We start from the raw sequence: 17471 nt of genomic DNA, 5'->3' as shown, positions 1-17471 counted from the left end.
CTTCAGTTTTAGATAATTCATATCTGCAAAAAACAAGTTGCAAAAGCCGTGCAAAGAATTCCCACGTGCCCTCCCAGCGCCCCAGGTGTGACCGGAGGCTGCTGGGTGCTCTTCTGAGGACTGCGGTCCGGCAGCGTCCTTTCCCCGGGGCTGATGCGCCACCACTGTCACTGCCTCAGGGCCGCATCTTTGCTCTCTGGCCGCTTCGTTAGCCTCGTCTGTGGCCGTGACGCGTTTACAGGTGCTGGCTTTCTTCCTGGCGACTGTCCTTTCGCGTGGTCTTGTGTGCTGTCCCCCTCTAGTCCCTGTGCATCTGGTGGGGAGATGCTCTGAGACCGCGATGTCCGCTGGTCCTCAAGCTCCCGCCATAGCTCGTAGCCACCGTGGCTCTCGGGCGGTCACCGCGGTGGTGTCCGGCTTCCCTCTGTGCTCGCTGGCGGGGTTGCGCCGTGAGGGGTGGCCCCTCCCACCCTCCGCGCTGTCACCACCCCACCAAGGTCCTCATTTGTCGTCAGGGTGTCCCTTCATGGGCTTGTCCAGCGACACTGGCACTGTCCCCGAGCAGCTGTGCGCTCTGGCCGCACGGGGCTCTCCTGGACGGCGGTGCTGTCGCCGCTGCTGCTCCAGCTTCCCGACCTACAGGAGGCCCGTCTCCGGGCTGGCTGCTCGCCCTCGGGGCCGGTCCCACCTTTCCCTCCTGCGTCGGGTGTTCTCCCCCACGCAGTCGCAGACCTCTTATTCAGGTGCTGCTCGGCTGTGTGTGACGTGCGGTGACGGTCCTCGGGGGGCGCTGTGGGGGAGACGAGGCAGTGTAACGGGCGCGTTCGGCTGATGACTGGCCGCTTGACCTGCTTTGTGTGACCTCCCCTCCGTTCCCTGCCCGCCTATGGGGTCCTAAATGTGAGAACAGAGAGAAGTCTGTCCCCACCCCAAGGAACACAGGCCCAGACCCCAAGCAGCAGCAGCAGACACCTGCAGACACCACCTGGAGGAAGTGGACGACGCCCCTTGCAGTGACCAGACGTGGGGCGCAGTCCCCTCCCCAGCAGGCTGGCGGTGCCCCCTCCATGATGCGGAGCAGTTTTCAGGTTTGGGTTAAACTCTGTCCCACGTGAGGGACTCTGGGAGGAGCCCTGCCGAGGGTGGCCCTGGGGACAGGACTGTCGGCGGGTCTGCTGGGCTTTCGGCGGGTGCCGCACTGCGCACAGACCTGAGACCTCTGCCTGCCCAGTGTCGCCCCTCTGCCCGCCGCCCTCCCGCCAGCGACTCCGGCCGTGTTTTGATTTCGCTGGGTACCTTTATTTAGGTCTGTTTGCCTTGTCCCCCCCAGGCCCGCGGCCTCCTTCCTCCTGGCGGTTTCCCGGCCGTGTGTGCACGTTTAAATTGGCCGCGATACAGGGAGGGATCTGAACCTCGGTCTCACTGTGACCCGCACGGCCATGAGCGACTCATGCAGGAGAGTCCGAGGGAGGAGGGGGCTTGTTTACACCTCTGCCTACTCTTTAAAAATAGGTTTTGTTTTTTAGGGAGCAGTTTGTGGTTTACAGTCAGAGCGAGTGGAGAGTATGAGGTTCCCATGCGCCCCACCTCCCCTCATCTTCCTGAACCCCCTGCTTTTTTAAGTTTAGCTCTGCGTGATGGCAGCATGCTGTGGACATGGCTCGTCTGCATTTTATTTCCTCATTTGTCAGTCACACTTGCCGTAGCACGTGTGATAGCTTCAGGCGCGCACCACCGAGGTCAGGTGCTTGCGCCATGTAGCGATCACCCCGCTCTGCCTCCATCCTAGTTATTGCAGCAGTGTTGACTGTCCCCGTGCTCTGCGCGCTCCACATCCGTGCGCCTCTATCACGACTGCCAGTTTGTACTTACGCTCTGTCTTTTCCACCCCGTCTCCTAACCCCGCCCACCTGGCACCATCATCCTGCGTTTTCACATGCCCCGTTGGTGACGTGTGGGTGGCCGCCCAGCGTGTCCGCAGTGTGAACTGTGCTCAGTGGCTTCGTGTCTGTCTTGCCAGCCTCTTTTCTCATGGGATCACAGGACGATGGTGACCAGAGACGGCTGCGAGAGTCTAAGTCCCCAGGGCGTCTTCAGCAGCGCTGTGTATTCGTTGAGGAAAGTTAGAAAACACGTTAAGCAAAAAGACTAAGGGGTTAAAAACGTCTGTGACGGTGTTAATGGGGTTCGTGTCCTGCGTCCCTGCTGAGGTTGGCGCCCGGCTGGCCACCCATGCCAGTCTCTGTCCCTTGTGGGGATCTTTGCCGCCCTGCAGACACTTAAAGTGGAATTCTCAGAGTAAGTGACCTGAGCTGGAAGAGCTGGTGCAGCAGAGCGCGTCACATGCTGGGGGTGGCTCATACCCTGCGGCTGGCACTGTCAGCCCGGTTCCGCGGGGCCCTCAGAGCGGTCGGGGTGGTCACCGATTAGCTTTTAGCTAACTTTTGTGTGCACAGGTAATAAAGGAATACGCTCATTTGTACATGCAGGTGAAACCCAGCCCCTTTGGCTGCCTCGGGCACAGGCGCTCCCAGGGGCAGTGGCTGTTGCTGCGTCTGCTTTGTGAGTTCTGTTTGGATTTTGGCGATCACAGTCTTAGTCACAAGGTGGCCAGTCTTTTTTCAGGTGCAGCATCCCTCTGTTGCTCGGAGCGGCTGACTGTGCCTGGCAGGGGCCCTGGGTGCTGCTCCCTGCTGCTCAGCATCACTTCTGCCTGGGCACGTGGTGCCCCTCTCGGAAGCTGGCTTTCTTGGGGTTGTAGTTTGTGGTGGTCTGTTCACTTTCCTCGTAAACTGCCTCGCCAGCCCTGCCACACCAGTGCCCCGTTTTATAAGGAGAACGCGGTGATCCTGCCCTTCACCACCCTGAGGTGAAGGCTGCCACGCAGGTCACCCCAGCATAGCTGCACCGGTCATCAGCTTTCGGAAAGGTGCTTCCCTTTTCATAGAGCCCAGCGTCACACACATTTACAGACAATGTGTGCCTGGGCAGTTCACAGCACACACAGACCAGGCAGAAAGATGGGGTTTCGACCTGAAATTGAACTTGGTTGTGGGCTCTGATGATGTGAAACAGGCGTGCCCCTGCCTGACGTCTGTGGGGAGTGGGGGTGAGGGCGGGTGGTGCCCAGCCCGCGTCGCCTATCCCCGGACCCCTGGAGAGCTGCCCGTGGGGTCAGGGAGGTGGGGTGACCCCGAGAAGCGCTGTGGTTGATCGGCGGTCTCTATTTGGGAATCTGTCCGGACACGGTCAGCGGGGGCTTCAGGAGTCAGTGCGTGTCCATCTGTTGCAGGTCAGTTACACAGCGGGCCTGCCGTTGGCGCAGGAGGGCTGCATTTGTTCAGTCACCGGCGAGAGCCCTGAAATGCGGCTTTTTGTGTGCGCTTACACAGCAGTTCATGGGGTGTTCGTGAGCACGTGGTAGCCAGAGCTTTGACCGAGCTACTCGAATGGCCCTCAAGGACATAGAGGTAGCACTCGTTTCTCTCAGTCTCTACGTGCGCATGCGTTCCGGAAGATTCCTGTCTCAGTGATGGACACCACCCGTGTCCTCTGTTCTCATGGAAAGCCTCAGGGAGCCCGCCTGCCCAGCTGCCAGTGTGAGCACGGCTGCTCTTGGCTGTCGGCGGTCCCCGTAGTCACCTGTTCATCACACATGTCGTGGATTAGGGCAGTGCCCCCGGAGCTGCCATGTCAGCTGTCCACTGTGGCTGCTAGGCTTTCCTTCTCCTCGGTGTCCTCTATCTCGGCCGCTGGGCTGAGGGCGTGGCCAGGCTGTGTTTGTGGCTGGCGGGTGGGCCTGGCACAGGGGCACTCACAGTGGCCTTGCTTCTGGCTTCCGGCGTCATCATTGGCCCCTCTCCTTTGCTCACACTGGCTGAGGGGGGTCTTGGCTCAGTTCTGTGCAGAGGGGCTGTGAGGGAGGGCCTTGGGGGCTGACGCAGAGACTGCAAACAGGAGGAGTCTCTCTCGGCTTGTCTTATGTCACAGCTCACACCCCTGGCAGCCTGGAGCTGGTGAGAACAGAAAGTACCGTCTGCAGAGACTGGAGCCCAGCTGGCGTTAGCGCCCTGTGGTGTGTTGTCACTGCTTGTCGCTTTGGCTCTGTCCTGGGGCGGCGTCTCTTCCAGCTGATTTGCCATCAGGCTGTGCTGACTCTGACCAGGGCCCCCAGTGTGTCCATGAAGCATTTTGTCAGCAACCATGCACACGCGGGGTCATGCGGGTGGCGCCCAGAGGTCACGGCTGGGCCCGAATGACAGGCCAGCTGCCTGTACACATTGAGGCTGAGGGTGGACTGCGTGAGCTCTGGGTGGCTGCTGGGCTGTCACCCACTGTCAGTCTCTTAGCTCCCCGAGCAAGAGGTTATGACCCCTGTGGTACCGATAAGCTGGATTCGAGGGCGTGAGGTGCGGGTGGACACTGCGCAGCCGGGCCTGGGGCAGGCGAGTCCTCGGCGACGACATGGGTGACACACTTACTGGGACAGGGCAGGCCCGTGCCAAGGACGCAGGGCCTGGCTTCCGCCGATCGGCGGCTCCTGTGCTGGAAGCCCTGCCAGAGCCGCTCTCTGCAGGAGGGCACATTGGGTGACACAGCCAGAATCTCGAGGCCGTCGGCACCACGCCGTGGGTGGAGCTAGAAGGCCAGCACTGCGCGCCCTGCGCCCGTGAACTGTCCACACTCGCTGCTCAGGTGCCTCCCTCCCAAGCCGCTCATGCTCGTGGCCCGGGCAGCCCGGCACTGGCGGCTGACTCTCGGCCCCTTTCTTGTTGGGCTGGGTGTGCATTTCCCCAGTGGGCTGTGATTGAAAGCGGCCATGTCAGCAACCAGTTCGCTTTGTGGGCAGGAGGGTGGCGGCCTGGGGCTTGCCTGTCAACCTTGCCTCGTCAGCACTTTCTCTCCCTGGGCCCAGGAAAGGCCCAGCACCCCTTCCACAGTGTTCTCGTTTTCCCTTGCCATCGAGCAGGGCTGCACATTCTCGTGTCCCTGTTGTGACTATAAACGTGATTTTCATTTATCTGGCACCCTTTTAGAGGAACTTGGCTTTCCTGAAATTGCGGTTCCTGCGAACCATTTCATGTGTTAAGTTTACGATGGAGTTGCGAGCCTTCCCTTTCTGAGCGGCGGGGGTGAGGTGTGACGTGGCCTTCCCAGATGTCACAGTGGCCAGGCGTCTCGGCGCAGTGCTGAGCGGTGCCGTGGACCTGCTTCCAGGAGAGCAGCGGGCCGGGCCTCCTGGGAGGGAGGCGTCGTGGCAGCGCTCACATCCGGAGCTCGCAAGCGCGGACGCCCGGAGGGAAGTCACCAGGCGTCCATCGTCTGTGGCTCCTGTGGAGGTGTGGGATGTGGGGGCGTCAGCGAGAAGAGGGGGTGCTAAGGGATGGACATGCTGTGAAGGAGGATGTCTGTTACCTGCCCTGTACGCAGTACACACACGTGCACATACTCACACGTGTGCTCACGTACGTGTAAGCCCTGCTCCATCACTAAGGACAAGCACGGCGAGTCTGCCGGTGGTGGGAGCCGTGGGCAGAGGACTCATGCCGGCCTCTGCCTCGAATCCCAGGGGTGTGCGTGAGTGTCTGGAGGCAGCATGTCCTTGTGCCGGGCATGGCCCCTGTCCCTGCTCCACGGCCTGCACGTGGCCAGCACTCCATGGGGGCACCCCTGTTCCTGGAACCCAGGGAGGGGCTTAAGGACCACATCCTGGTTCCCAAGGCCAGCCGGTTGTGCAGGGCCGTGGAGGGAGGGAGCAGGCCTGAGCCTATTCATGCCTTCGATTTTTTCAAGCAGGTGGCGTACGTACACGATTCAGAAGGCCATGCTGAGGGCTGTCTGTTGAGAGCATGCACCCTCTGCTCTCTCCTGTCTCTTGGTCTCCTTGGGGTGTTCTCTGCATCTTCAGGCACACTGTCTGCAGGTGTGAGCAGGGTGTGAGCTGGGTGGGGAGGGATGCAGACGGGGTGAAGCTGGGCCACCAGCCTGCTGTGCCTGTCTCCCAGGGTGTGGGGGGCCCCTGGACTTGATCCGCGTGGTACTGGGGACATGGGGTGGAGTCACTGTCTCCTGTATACAGGTCTTAGAGCCATTTTTTCTTGCTAGTTGTTGAGAGTTTGGATAATTTCTAAAGATATGACAAAGAAAGTCACACTGCTTGTCATCCTACTACCCAGAGAAGCCACCGGGCCTCCTGGCGTGCGTGCGCGTGCGTGCGCTAGGAAGCGGAACCTACCTTGCGCAAGCACTGTGTTCTCTCCAGCTCCTTCGCGTCACCACACACAGCCCTGGTGGACAGGAGCCCTCGTCAGGCTGTCTCTGACTGCCGTGTCCAGGCCTTCACGGCGTCAGGCTCTGTCTGCTGTCTGGGCGCTTGCCCCACCGGCCCACCACCCCGCCTGGCCAGCCCATGTTCCGATGGGTCGGTGCCCCGTGCCGACAATGGGTGTGAAATTCGCCTACCACCGTGCTAAGCTGCAGAGTGCCACCCGCTTAGCAGAGACCTTCCTCCTGGTGCTCTGGAGGCGAAGGTCAGGGTCAGGTTATTGCAGTGCCCGCTAGGGCCCTGGACCAAGCCTCCTAGCCTCGGCCCTCCTCAGCTTGTGGCTGTGTGGCCATCTCCTCCCTGAGTGTCTTCACATTGTCATCCCTTTGTTGGGGGCGTCTCCATGTCCAGATTGCATCCCTCCCCCCCCAGTTAAGGACACAGTCACGGATTAGGGCCCACCCACATGACCTCGTTGGGGCTGTCACCTCTGAAGACCCATCTCCAGAAAAGGCTCATTCTGAGGTGCTGGGGGCCGGGACTCCAGCATGTGGATTCAGGGATAGTTCAGCCCAGAACGGCCTCAGTTACCACCTAGAGAGCTGAGCTGCTGGGGGCCCGGCCTCACGAGACCAGGTGTGCAGGGCGTACCCAGGGAGTGAGCGTGCCCTTGTCCTGAACCGCCATCCTCCCGACCCTGCCCTGACCAGGGGGTGGGCGTGCAGTGCCTGCATCCCCACGGGTGGGATCCGGTTGGGTCCTCCCTGCAGGCGTGTCTGCTGGGCTCCCTGCTGCTGGGCCCCCCGCGCCTGGCCTGTGCCCCCCAGAGCCGAGGCTCTCCTGGACTCGTTTCTCCCTGGCCTGTCTCCGTCAGAGCCGAGGCTCTTCCAGACTTGCTTCTCAGTGGTGGTCGCAGCGCTGTCCACGCTGCCATCTGCTCCGGCAAGTGTGCCGTCGCGTGCTACTTCCCACGTCCCCTTTCCTCCAGGCCTGTCCGTGCCGTGCTGGCTGCCTCGTGTGTGCAGTTGGTCTGGCTGATGGGTCCCCTCCCCCGGTGACAGCCGGTGGTGAGTGTAGGGACTTTTCTCACAGAGTGGGCCAGACAGGCGGCTGGGGTCCAGTGGACGCGGAGCAGCTGCAGGCCCACGAGCTGGATGTGTCAGCGGGCCCTTTGTTTAGTGGACTGGCCTGGCTTCTCAGCTCCCGCGTACCCGGGGCTAGGCCACACTGTGCCCTGTGGTGGTGATGCTTTCCCATCACGAGGACCTGCCCTCGGGCCATCTGTGCAGCCCTCGGCCCCTGCGGCTTCTCGCAGGCCTGAGAGGGTCCGGGACTGGAGTTTGGGGTGTGGGGGCAGATAGGACTTGGGCAGTGCTTGTCCAGGACCGCAGGATGGTGCACGCGTGCCGTGTGCGGGGCTGTCCTCTGACTTCTGGCTCTCTCCCAGGGGACAGGAGCAGTTCCAGAGGGACCCCGACAGCTATAACGGCGCTGTGCGTGAGAACTACGCCTGGTCCCAGGACTACACCGACCTGGAGCTCAAGGTGCCGGTGCCCGGGCACGTGGTGAAGGGCAGGCAGGTAACCAGGGGCCCTCTGGCCGCCCACTCGTCCCTGGGGCGTGGGTGTCTGCCCGGCCACAGACCACAGTGCTGCTGCTCTGCAGTCCCCCCACCTGTCGGCCCGTGCTGTGCTGGGGCTTCACTTTTAACTGGAGCATTTTCATGTCGTGCGTGGTCCTCAGCCACTGCGGAAGGCACGCCAGAGAGCAGGGCAGCCGCACAGAGGGCGGGCGAGGTCCCACAGCGTGCAGGGCACGGGGACCCCAGCCCCGCTTCGCGCAGAAGCCGCGTCCCGGCCGTCACGTTCACGGCCTGAGTGGGGTTCTCCCATGCCCGGAGCCTCACCGAGCAGGACCCAACCTTTAGTGGGAGACAGCCGTGTACCGGGGACTCTCCGAGAGTGACGTGACCACAGGGGCTGGGAACAGCGGGCTGCACTTTGAAGAGCAAAGCCCTCATGTTGTGTGTGGAACGGGATGGTTCCCAGCAGTGCGCCAGACCTGGCACCCTCGTTTGGTCCGGGGGCCCCGCAGCCTGCAGTGTGAGGCAGGCCGTCCATGCTTGACAGGTGAGACGCCCGGCCGCCAGAAGGTGCTCACTGTCCAGTCTGACGTGGAGGCGCCGCGTGCGCCCCAGGCTTGGCCAGGACAGCGTGATGGCCCCACAAAGCCAGCGGGTGACAGCCAAGTGCACATGGGGCCTGCCCCCGCCCCACCCACCTCCGTAAGCAAGCGCCGCTGGCTCCCGTGGACCAAGCCCGGAGCTGGGAGGTGCATGCTGAGCGGCACGCACGTTTTCTGGAACGGCCACTGGGTGGCGTGGCAGCACCCCTGCTGGTCTGGACATATGCGCGCATCCAGGCTGAGGCCCCCCCACCCCCGAGCCCGAGGCCCCAACTGCAGGTCCCTCATGGCTCCTGGGCTGCCCTGGAGGCAGGAGTCTCGCTGGATCCCGCAGCCATAGCGCCACTCGTGTCCAGTGAACCTGCTTGTTCTGCGGCACGAGGGACAGATTCCTGAGCCGTCGTGGCTCCGTGTGGGCCCGGGCAGGAGCTGTGGGGCCGCTGGTGGCTGGAGCAGCGTTGCAGCTCAGCTCACTCCTGCCCTCCCTCCCTCACTCATCCTGAGGCCGCCCAGGCCTGTCTCGTGGCTGCGCTCCAGTACCAGGCCGACCAGGTAACAGGGCTCGTCCCTGCTGGTCCTGGTGGACTGTGGTGGGCGCCCGCCGCCTTCCTGCTGGTCTGCTCTGCCAGCCCCTTCTAGGGTTGCTGTGGTCGGCCGTGGTCTTCCATTCCGTCTCCGGTCGGGTCGCCTTTTGTGTAGGTGAGTAAATCGGGGGAGGTGTTGGTGACCTCGCTGCATCACGAGGCTGAAGGATGCAGCCTGGTCCGGTGTGTGTCCTCCAAGTGCGCCGGGAGCCTGAGGAGTGGCCTCTGAAGGGCAGTGTCAGCTCAGCCCGAAGCCCGTTCCCTTCTCCGACTCAGGGGACTTAGGTCGCCTGACAGCTCGTGGTACATGCCATAGCCGCCCAGGGAAGTGGCCATGGCGTCTCACGTACGCACTCTGGCGATTGGGGTGCCACCTTTAGTCTCATTGCACTCAGGGACAGACCCCCACACGCGTCTCAGGTGCACGTGTAATCACTGGGCTCGTGGGGCCGCTTCCCCCAGGAGCCGGGCCTGCTCGCTCCTGCATAGACGCTGGCTGCTCCTGAGCTGGCACTCTGGGGCCCAGCGGGGGCATTGGCAGGGGCCAGCGGGCGGTAGCTTGTCCTGGTGGCGTGCGGTGAGCCTGTGTTTGTGACTCCGGGGTTGAAGGAGGCACCTCCCCCTGGTGTTGACTGAGTGAGCGCTGGCGTCTCTGTGGCAGCCGCGGACCTCGCTTCCTCTCCGCAGCTCAGCTTGCCTCGTTCGTTCCCCTTGGTCCATGTTGTCCCATGGCGCCCTCGCTGTGCCGTGGCCTCTCTTGGGAAGTTCACGGCCTCGCCGTCTGAGTGACCCGTCGCAGTCCTGCCTCCCTCAGCACTGGGGTCGGGGAGCAATTCGTTCGGCATCTCTTGGCTTTTGCTGGTCTAAGGGTTTTTCTGCATTGCCACTTTCTTTCCGGATTAGCTCCTTTGTAGCTGTCCCCTGCGGTACCTGTCACAGCTACCTGCCAGCAGTGTTTATCTTTGGTTTTTGTCCCTGGCACCTATTGGGTGTCGTCGTGACAGTGGCAGAGAGTGCAGCAGCTCACGGTTGCTCCGGGCCGTAGGTGGCTCTGTGCGCAGGGTGGCGGAGGAGGCACCGAGTGTAACGGGGGTTCCGGCCTCTCCTCCGGCCGAAGCCTCGCCTCTGCTTTCCTCCTTCCCACCAATTTCTGCGGCCGTGAACTTGTCTCCACGGGGAATGGGGGACAAAGAAGGCGGGAGCACTTTATGTTCGCGTGACCTTACTTGATGTGCCGCCTTTTATCACGTTGCTGGTGAGTCTAAAGGAAGAGCTCATCAAAACGAAGCTTTTGTCCCAAGCACTGGAGGCGTGAGCAGGTCTCTGCCTCGTCCACTCTGCTTGCTGTCCGCAGTGGATCCGTGGGGCTGGGGACTGTGATACCAGTGTCTGTGTGATTGCTGACGTCGGTCGGGACTGGTCGTGAACTTGGCATTTCACTGAATTGGAGGATTTCAATGCTGGGAAATTGAACTCCACACAGTTCGTCCGACCTCTCATTCTGCCGGTGCGGAAGGTCTCCTGAGCTTGGATTGCTGCCCAGTCCCTTGCCCCCCAGCCCCCAGCCCCCAGCCCTGCTTGTTCCATTGTCTTTTGAGGGGAGCGCATCATGATGTTGTTGAAGTCACGACTGCGTGCTGCTGCATGACAGCTGACCGAATTTGCACTGTGGAGCTAGCGGCCGTGTTGGCTGCCCTCTGCCCACTGCAGGAACCTTCCAGGCCCCCGGGTGCGCCTTACACGTGATGCTCGGCCCCGGGCTAATGCAGCTGCTGCGATTTGTGCTCAGGGTGTGGAGCATGGTGGGCCTTCTGGGGACACGTTGGAGGGAGGTCGCATGGCTGGCCGCTCTAGGACAGAGTCACACGGGCAGGCTGCTCGGCTGCGCTGGTCAATTCAGAATTTTCTTTGTGTGAGACTACCTGTTCAAAAGTATTAAAAAAATTACAATAAAAATTCTTGTGCCAGCTCCGTCCTCAGGCATCCCGTGACTAGATTCTGGGACGTTTTGGCAGGAGTTTTTATGCACATACTACCGAGTGTGACTGTGTCATTGTGGCCCCGCCGTTAGCGCAGGTGCTGCATCCCCAGTCCCAGCGCCAGCCCCACGGGGGCGGATCCGCTCTCTCGTGTGCCCAGCGCCTGCCAACCAGCAGGTTCCAGGAACATCTCAGTGGCCCAGGACTTCCCAGGTCAGGGTTTGGGCCATGTGCCCCGACTGCAGGAGCCCCCCCACCTCCCCGCCCCAGGCCCAGGTCTCCGGGCGGCTGGCCCCCTGTGAGCAGCAGCTCATGGCAGACCTGGTCCCCTGGCAGTTGGCGTCGGGGTCGTTTCCTGGGTTGGCCGTGGGACGACGGTGGTGAAAGCCTCTGGTGAGCTTGGTCGTGCGCGTGTTCTGTGCAGAGTGAATGCCACGACGTGCACTCGGTTAGGCGAAGTCGGCTGTGGCGCCGAGAGGTGCTTCTGGCTTCTGTAGGTGCCGCTGAGGCGCCACCACAGGGCTGTGGGATCCGCCCGCCCAGCAGCAAGGCTCACGAACCCCTGGCTTCATAGGTTTGCTGACAGCAGCGGGCGCCAGACCCTCGGGGCTTCGGGTGACAGGCGGTGCTGGCATCTGCATGCAGCACGGGTCCGGGCTCTCCCGCGTGAGGTCGAGCGTCTCCGCGCGCCCTCTATGGATGGGTCACCTGTGCCCGGCTCTCGGAGCTCACCGCACTCGCCCACTCCTGGTGCTGCCTGTGTTCGCGAGGTCAGGGCCTGTTCCATGTGGTTCATGATCTTCTGAGTTGGCTTGTAGTGTTTTCTCTTATAGAACTTACTAGTCACCTAATCAAATTAGTCGTTTAGGCTGCAGGAATTGGAACCGGGGTTAGGAAGAGCAGGCCTAGAACAGTTTGAACTGTTGTTGCCTTGGCATCACTGTGACCTTCTTACCCCATTTGGGGTGGTTCTGTCTAATCTGTGTGAATGGTTCCGATTTGTTAGGGAATGAGACGGTCTCCTCAAGGAAGGGCCCCCCAGCGGCGATCTGGGCCCCTCTTGCTTGTGAAGGGCCAGCAGCCTGAGGCAGCATGAAGCTTGGTCTCCTGTTGTGTCTGACCAGGTGAATGCCAAAGGCAGCTGCCAACGAAGAGCAGGCGGAACCTGAACAGGGGGCCGATGCTAGAAACGGACAGGACAGACGCTGGTCGCTAAAAGGGGCGATGTCAAGAGCGGCCTGGAGCGCGCTCAGCACCTGCCGCCGGCTTCGAGTGTGGGTCAGGACGGCTTGGCCGCTGGGGAGTGCTCCGCGTTCTGAGCCAGGTGCCGTCTGAATCTAAGTTTAGTTATGCTTAGTAAATGTGGGAGTGTTTCTGGGAGATACCCACACAGCGCACTCACGTGTGTGTTCTTACATTATTTCCTGTTCGGCAGGGTACACATCTCAGCCTGCGGGGTGTCGTCCTGGGTCTTAGAGGGCCCTCACCACTTCGGGCTGATGGCCTCTGGGCTGTGACGGCACATGTCCCTGATCGTGGCCTCTTTTCCAGGGTGTGTCGCCCTCTGCCTCTCCATTGGGACCGCTTTGCTGTCTTTCACTAGTGTGTCAGTACTTGTCATGTGGGCCGAGGCTGCAGAGGAAGACACCTCTGCCCTCCCCGCCACGCACCCACTGGCACCCCAGCATTTCCTTCTGTGCCCACGTGTGGACACTTTTTCAGTTCTCCAGGGTGCGTGTCCAGGGGCGGGACGGCTGGGTCCTGTCGTTAGGTAGATAGACATGAGTATTGACAATTGGGGGGGAGGCGTGATGAAACAATGGTGGGGGGGCGGCAAAGGAGTCAAGGCCCAGCCAGAGACCTCCCAGAGAACACCCACTTCGCAGCTGCGAATCATGCCTGTGTCCCGAGGGACAAAGACCGGAGGGCCATAAACCTGTAGCTGGTCTGCCCCAGCCACAGCCGCCTGCGCAGGACGGCCCTGACCCTGTCTGCACCTCAGCCTTGTCACCCCGTCATCGTAGTGTTGTGTCTGTGCTCGGAAGTTCAGGAATGTGATTACAACATGCTGAACGCTGGGCAGCCACATGCGCAGTAGGCAGGGCGTTGTGTAACGGCCAAGTGTCAGTCAAAATGGCCTCACGTGCCAATCACCTAGGAACACCTTTGTGACCCCTTCATCCCAGCCCTCACACAGCAGATCTCCAGGAGGTTACAGCCCTCTTCGCTGTAACCCGCCCCCCACTTTAATCATTTCTGCGCAATTATAGCCTGTTTAGGCGTGACCCTCAAAACGTGCCTTTAATAAATCTTGCCTTTCCTAAATCTCGCTGAACTGTAATTTTGTCTTGGTGAAAAGAACTGAGGACCCCCAGGGTTACTGGGGCAACACCGGAGTTCAGATCGCCCCAACGCAACAACGTGGTGGCTCTGTGACCAGCCTTTCAGGAAATCGCCACATGAGCTCCAGTGAAGTGTGTGACACCATTTTATGCATCCCGCAGAGATGTGGGCGGCCCCCTCCTCCACGTCCTCTGCATTTGGCGTGTCTGTTGTTTCGTTTGTCATTGCCACCCTGATGGCTGCGAGGTGCCGAGCTCGCTGTGACTTTGATGACGACGGGCATCCCCTGGGCTTACTGGCCGGCTGCGCCTGTGTCTTCTTTGGAAAAATGTCCAGTCAAATTCTTTGCCCGTTTGAAAATTCGGTGGTTTGTCTTTTAATTAAGTTTAAGTGTACCTTTGGATTTTTGGTATCATGTCCTTATCAGAATAATAACCTGCAAATATGTTCTCCCATCCTGTCAGTTCTTTTCACTGTTCTAAGAGACGATGTCCTTCAAAGTACAAAAACCTTTTATTTTTATAAAGTCGCATCATTCGTTTGTCCGTCGCTGTCATTCTTGGTTGCCTGTGCTTTTTGTGTCGCATCTAAGAAACTACTGCTGCCCTGAGGCCACTGGCACGAGGCGCACTCAGCCGCCTCTTACGTTTCCCTGTCCTGGGCCCTGTTTCTTCATGTGGGTTCAAGTGACCATCCAGTACCCTTCTCTTTCCACCCAAGGGACCCTTCAGTATCTCCCCTGGGCTTCTGCGAGAGAGAAAATTGCCTGCCAGGGACGCGCCCTCTCATGGGAGCCGTGTGGGGGTGTCCCGCTTGCCCCTCGCTGGGGAAGGCAGTGCTGTAGGGTGCAGAGCACTGGGCCGACTCCTCCGAGCCTCCCCGCCTGCCTGGCTCCGGCGGCCGAGGACATCACACGCGGCGTGTCGCCTCTCTCTTCCTCCTTCCAAGTTCTGTCTTCGGCTTTGGCTTTTTTGACAGTTCGGTTTTGACGCAGCGAGGTCTTAGTCTCTTTGAGGATATTCTGCTTGGATTTCGTTGAGCTTCTCGGATCTGTAGATCAATTCTTTTGGTCAAATTTGGAAAGTTTTCAGGGTTGTTTTTTTTTCATATTTTCTTTCTCTGTAGACTGAGTAATCTCAATTGACCTCTCTTCCAATTTGACAGTTCTTTCTTCTAACTGCTGAAATCTGCTTAGAAGACACCCTCTTGTGGATTTCGTACTTTGGTTACGTTTTGTTACATTTTGAATTTCGGAATTGGCTTTGGTTCTTTCAGGACATAGTATCCACTTCTTTGCTGATCTTTTGCCCTCATGAGGCGCATTCTCATAGGCCCTGTAGGGCGCACAGGGTTTTCTTCAGCTCCCCGAGCAGACTAGAGTAGCGGATGGATAGGCTCGCGGCCAGCTCCACGCCTGGCCCTTCCCAGGGACAGTTTCAGTGGTCGCCCTTGTCCCTGGAGCATGGGTCCTCTTTTCTTGTTTCTTTGTGGGGCTTTTTTGTTGAAACTGGGCATTTTAACTAACAATGTGGCGACTCTGGAAGTGAGATTTTCTCTTCTCCCCATGGGTGGTGGTCGTCGATACGCCACGGAGTTCCCGTCTAATGACATTTCTGGACTAGTTCTCTGAAGTCTTTATTTTCCATGGTGTGTGGCCACTGGTGTCTCTACATGCTGAGTGTAGTGGTCAGCCAGTGATTGGACAGGGATCGCCGACTGGACTCAGTCAGTCTCTGTCATCGTCCAGGGGCGCCAAGTACCCTCGGGGCGCACCTTCAGGGGTCTCGCAAGTCCGCTGGAGCAGGCGCGTGGGCCCTTCGCACGTGGGGTCGCCTGAGCACACACGGCCCTGCCCAGCCTCAGGAGCACGTCTGGGGGTCGAGCCCTGCGGACATGAACTCCCCAGCTCCTCCCTTCGTCTGCCCCCACCGTTATCCTCTGCCTCGGCCAGCTGCAGAGGGAAATCACTTGCCTGTGATTGTTTTTAGCAGACATTCCCTGGGGAAAGGGCTTTTCAGCGTCTGGTCGAGAAACAGCCCTGTGAGCGGAGTCTCCCTGGGAGCTGCTGCACCGCCGCGCGATCGTGCGTGAGCTCCGAGGCGGCCCCTTCTCCCCGCACGCCCTGTGCGGGCTGGGGCGCGAGTGAGTCTAGGGCAAGTTAGTGTCACAGGGCTTGCCGTTCTGGCCGAGATGCAGTTGATTTTCTTGCATAAATGCTCCCCAGGCCCCTGCGAACCTTTATTGGTTTCCACAGTTCGGCAGCAGTGGCAGCCGGCCGGGTCTTCAGTGTGCTCCTTGCTTTCTTGGAGGCCCTTCGCCATTTCACTAACCCCTTTGGGTCAGAGATTTCTGTTTTCCCACAGCTTCTTGCTGCCTCTCCTTTACTCTTGTCAAACTAGCACGCTTCCCATACAGCCCGGATTACCTGGGCCCTCAGTGATAGCACGCGCGTGTGGTCTGGAAGTCACCGTCTCCCCGAAGACCCCTTTCTTGGAAGCCCACTCGCCGCTGACTCATCTGCACTGGTCGCCCCTGTTCTGCGTGCAGCTTCCGAACTGGGTGTGCTGCTCGCTGCTCTTCCCGTCGGGGTCCCTGTTCTGGCCCTGCTGGCTCTTCCTCTTTTTGTTTTCAGTTTTATTGAGATGCAGTTGTTGAAGGTGTAACGATTACTTATACTATCTAATGATCTATTGCAAAATGGTTGCCACAATAGTTAGTCACAAGCGTGACTCTTAGCGGCGTGCACACACGCAGCTAGCAGCGTTTACTCTGGCCCCCACGCTGTCCGTCAGGTCCCAGGACTGACTCATCTTGTGACTGGAAGTTTCTTTGACCATTTCCAGGATCTTTCCCTGTTTTAGTTTTCATCACCTTGTTATAGTATAGCTTCAAGTAACTTTTTAAAGTGATACGTGATCGTAGGGTTCTTGAGTGTCTTAACGTACGCTACTTCCAACCTTTCACTGGTTTCGTAGTTTGGGTGCGAGTAGAAATTATGGCCTTAAAGAATCATGCCCTTAGAAAGTCTCGCTCCCTTGTCTTGCACCCAGCATTACTGATTTTTACTCCCCTGTGGATCTCTTCAGACCTTCATGAAGTTTTGTGTGTTTGTGTCATTCGTCTTTCGTTCTGCTCAGCCTTCCGTGGTCCTTCCAGACTGAAGGCGTATTTTTCTTGAGCTCTGGAGGTGGTCTTGTCCCTGTCACAGACTCTGCCTTGCTTTCTTTGACTTGATCTGATCCCAGCCTTTCTGTTGAAAATTGTGTTTTAGCCACTGTTTTTAATTCCAGGTGTTCTTTTTTGTCTAATTCTGTTTTCATATTTTATTCTGGTTCTGTAGACACAACTCCTTCTTAGATTTCTTTGAAGGTAGAGGTTGGAAATATTTTAGATTTTCCTTTTTTCCTAACCAGCTCTGTACTTTTTGTTTTGTTTTCTTTACCAAGTCTGTGTTTTCGTGTTGCTAGTTTCCCGAGGATGCAGCCCTTACTTCCCTGTTAGATTTTTTAATTATCATTACAAAGTATATTTTCCCCGTTCTTCAAGTACAGGCCAGTGTCGGTCTTCTCTGCTCTGAGTCTATGATTTGCTCTTCCCAGTGCCACTGAGAGCTGAGGGTCAGCTGCTTGGCCTGGCTTCCCGGTGTGTGGGCGCCAGGCGACCCACAGGGCTTGACTGCTGGTCTGTCTTTGGAGCACTGCCCCTCATTGCTCTGGCCAGCAGTGGGTTCTCGTCCCTTCCTCTGCCACAGCTGGGGCCATGGACACTCAGCAGTCGGTGCCCACTAACTGCCAGCTGGAAGCCCCTTGCAGCTATGGACTCACTGAGGTGCCCTGTCCCTTCTCTGTTCTGTCTGTCCTGGCATCATCTAGGGCTTTCTTCTTTGTGCTTCATTCCTGTCATTCTTTGGGTTACGGGGTCAGGAGTCGGCCGCCTGTTCCCAGAGTGACGTCTTGAACCAGAACTCCTGAAGTGCCTCCTGTCTGTTCCCCGTGGTCTTCGCTTCATCCCGTGGGTCAGAGACCAGCAGTGCGACAAACTGCCCTTGTTGGGAAGCTCGGCGCTGCACGGCCGAGCAGGTTTGTCCGTCGAAGCCCCTCAGAGGCTGGGGCCGGC

General features: G+C 59.2%; 1 protein-coding gene across 4 annotated transcripts in view; it reads left to right on the top strand.

The window, feature by feature from the left end:
- The window catches only part of NUDCD3 (NudC domain containing 3), a 40171-nt gene that overhangs the window by 12177 nt on the left and 10523 nt on the right, over window positions 1-17471 (top strand). For 3 of the 4 annotated variants that reach the window (XM_039847080.1, XM_039847077.1, XM_039847079.1), the window contains exon 3: window positions 7713-7845. In XM_039847080.1, the coding sequence (XP_039703014.1) occupies window positions 7713-7845 (133 nt within the window). The remainder of the gene's footprint in view (window positions 1-7712; window positions 7846-17471) is intronic. The other variant, XM_039847078.1, reaches the window with a different exon arrangement.

This window comes from Pteropus medius, unplaced genomic scaffold, assembly GCF_902729225.1.
Source record: "Pteropus medius unplaced genomic scaffold, Ma_sr-lr_union100, whole genome shotgun sequence".
NCBI classification, from domain to species: Eukaryota; Metazoa; Chordata; class Mammalia; order Chiroptera; family Pteropodidae; genus Pteropus; species Pteropus medius.
Note: the sequence above shows the minus strand (reverse complement) of the source record. Positions and strands in the feature narration are given on the sequence as shown.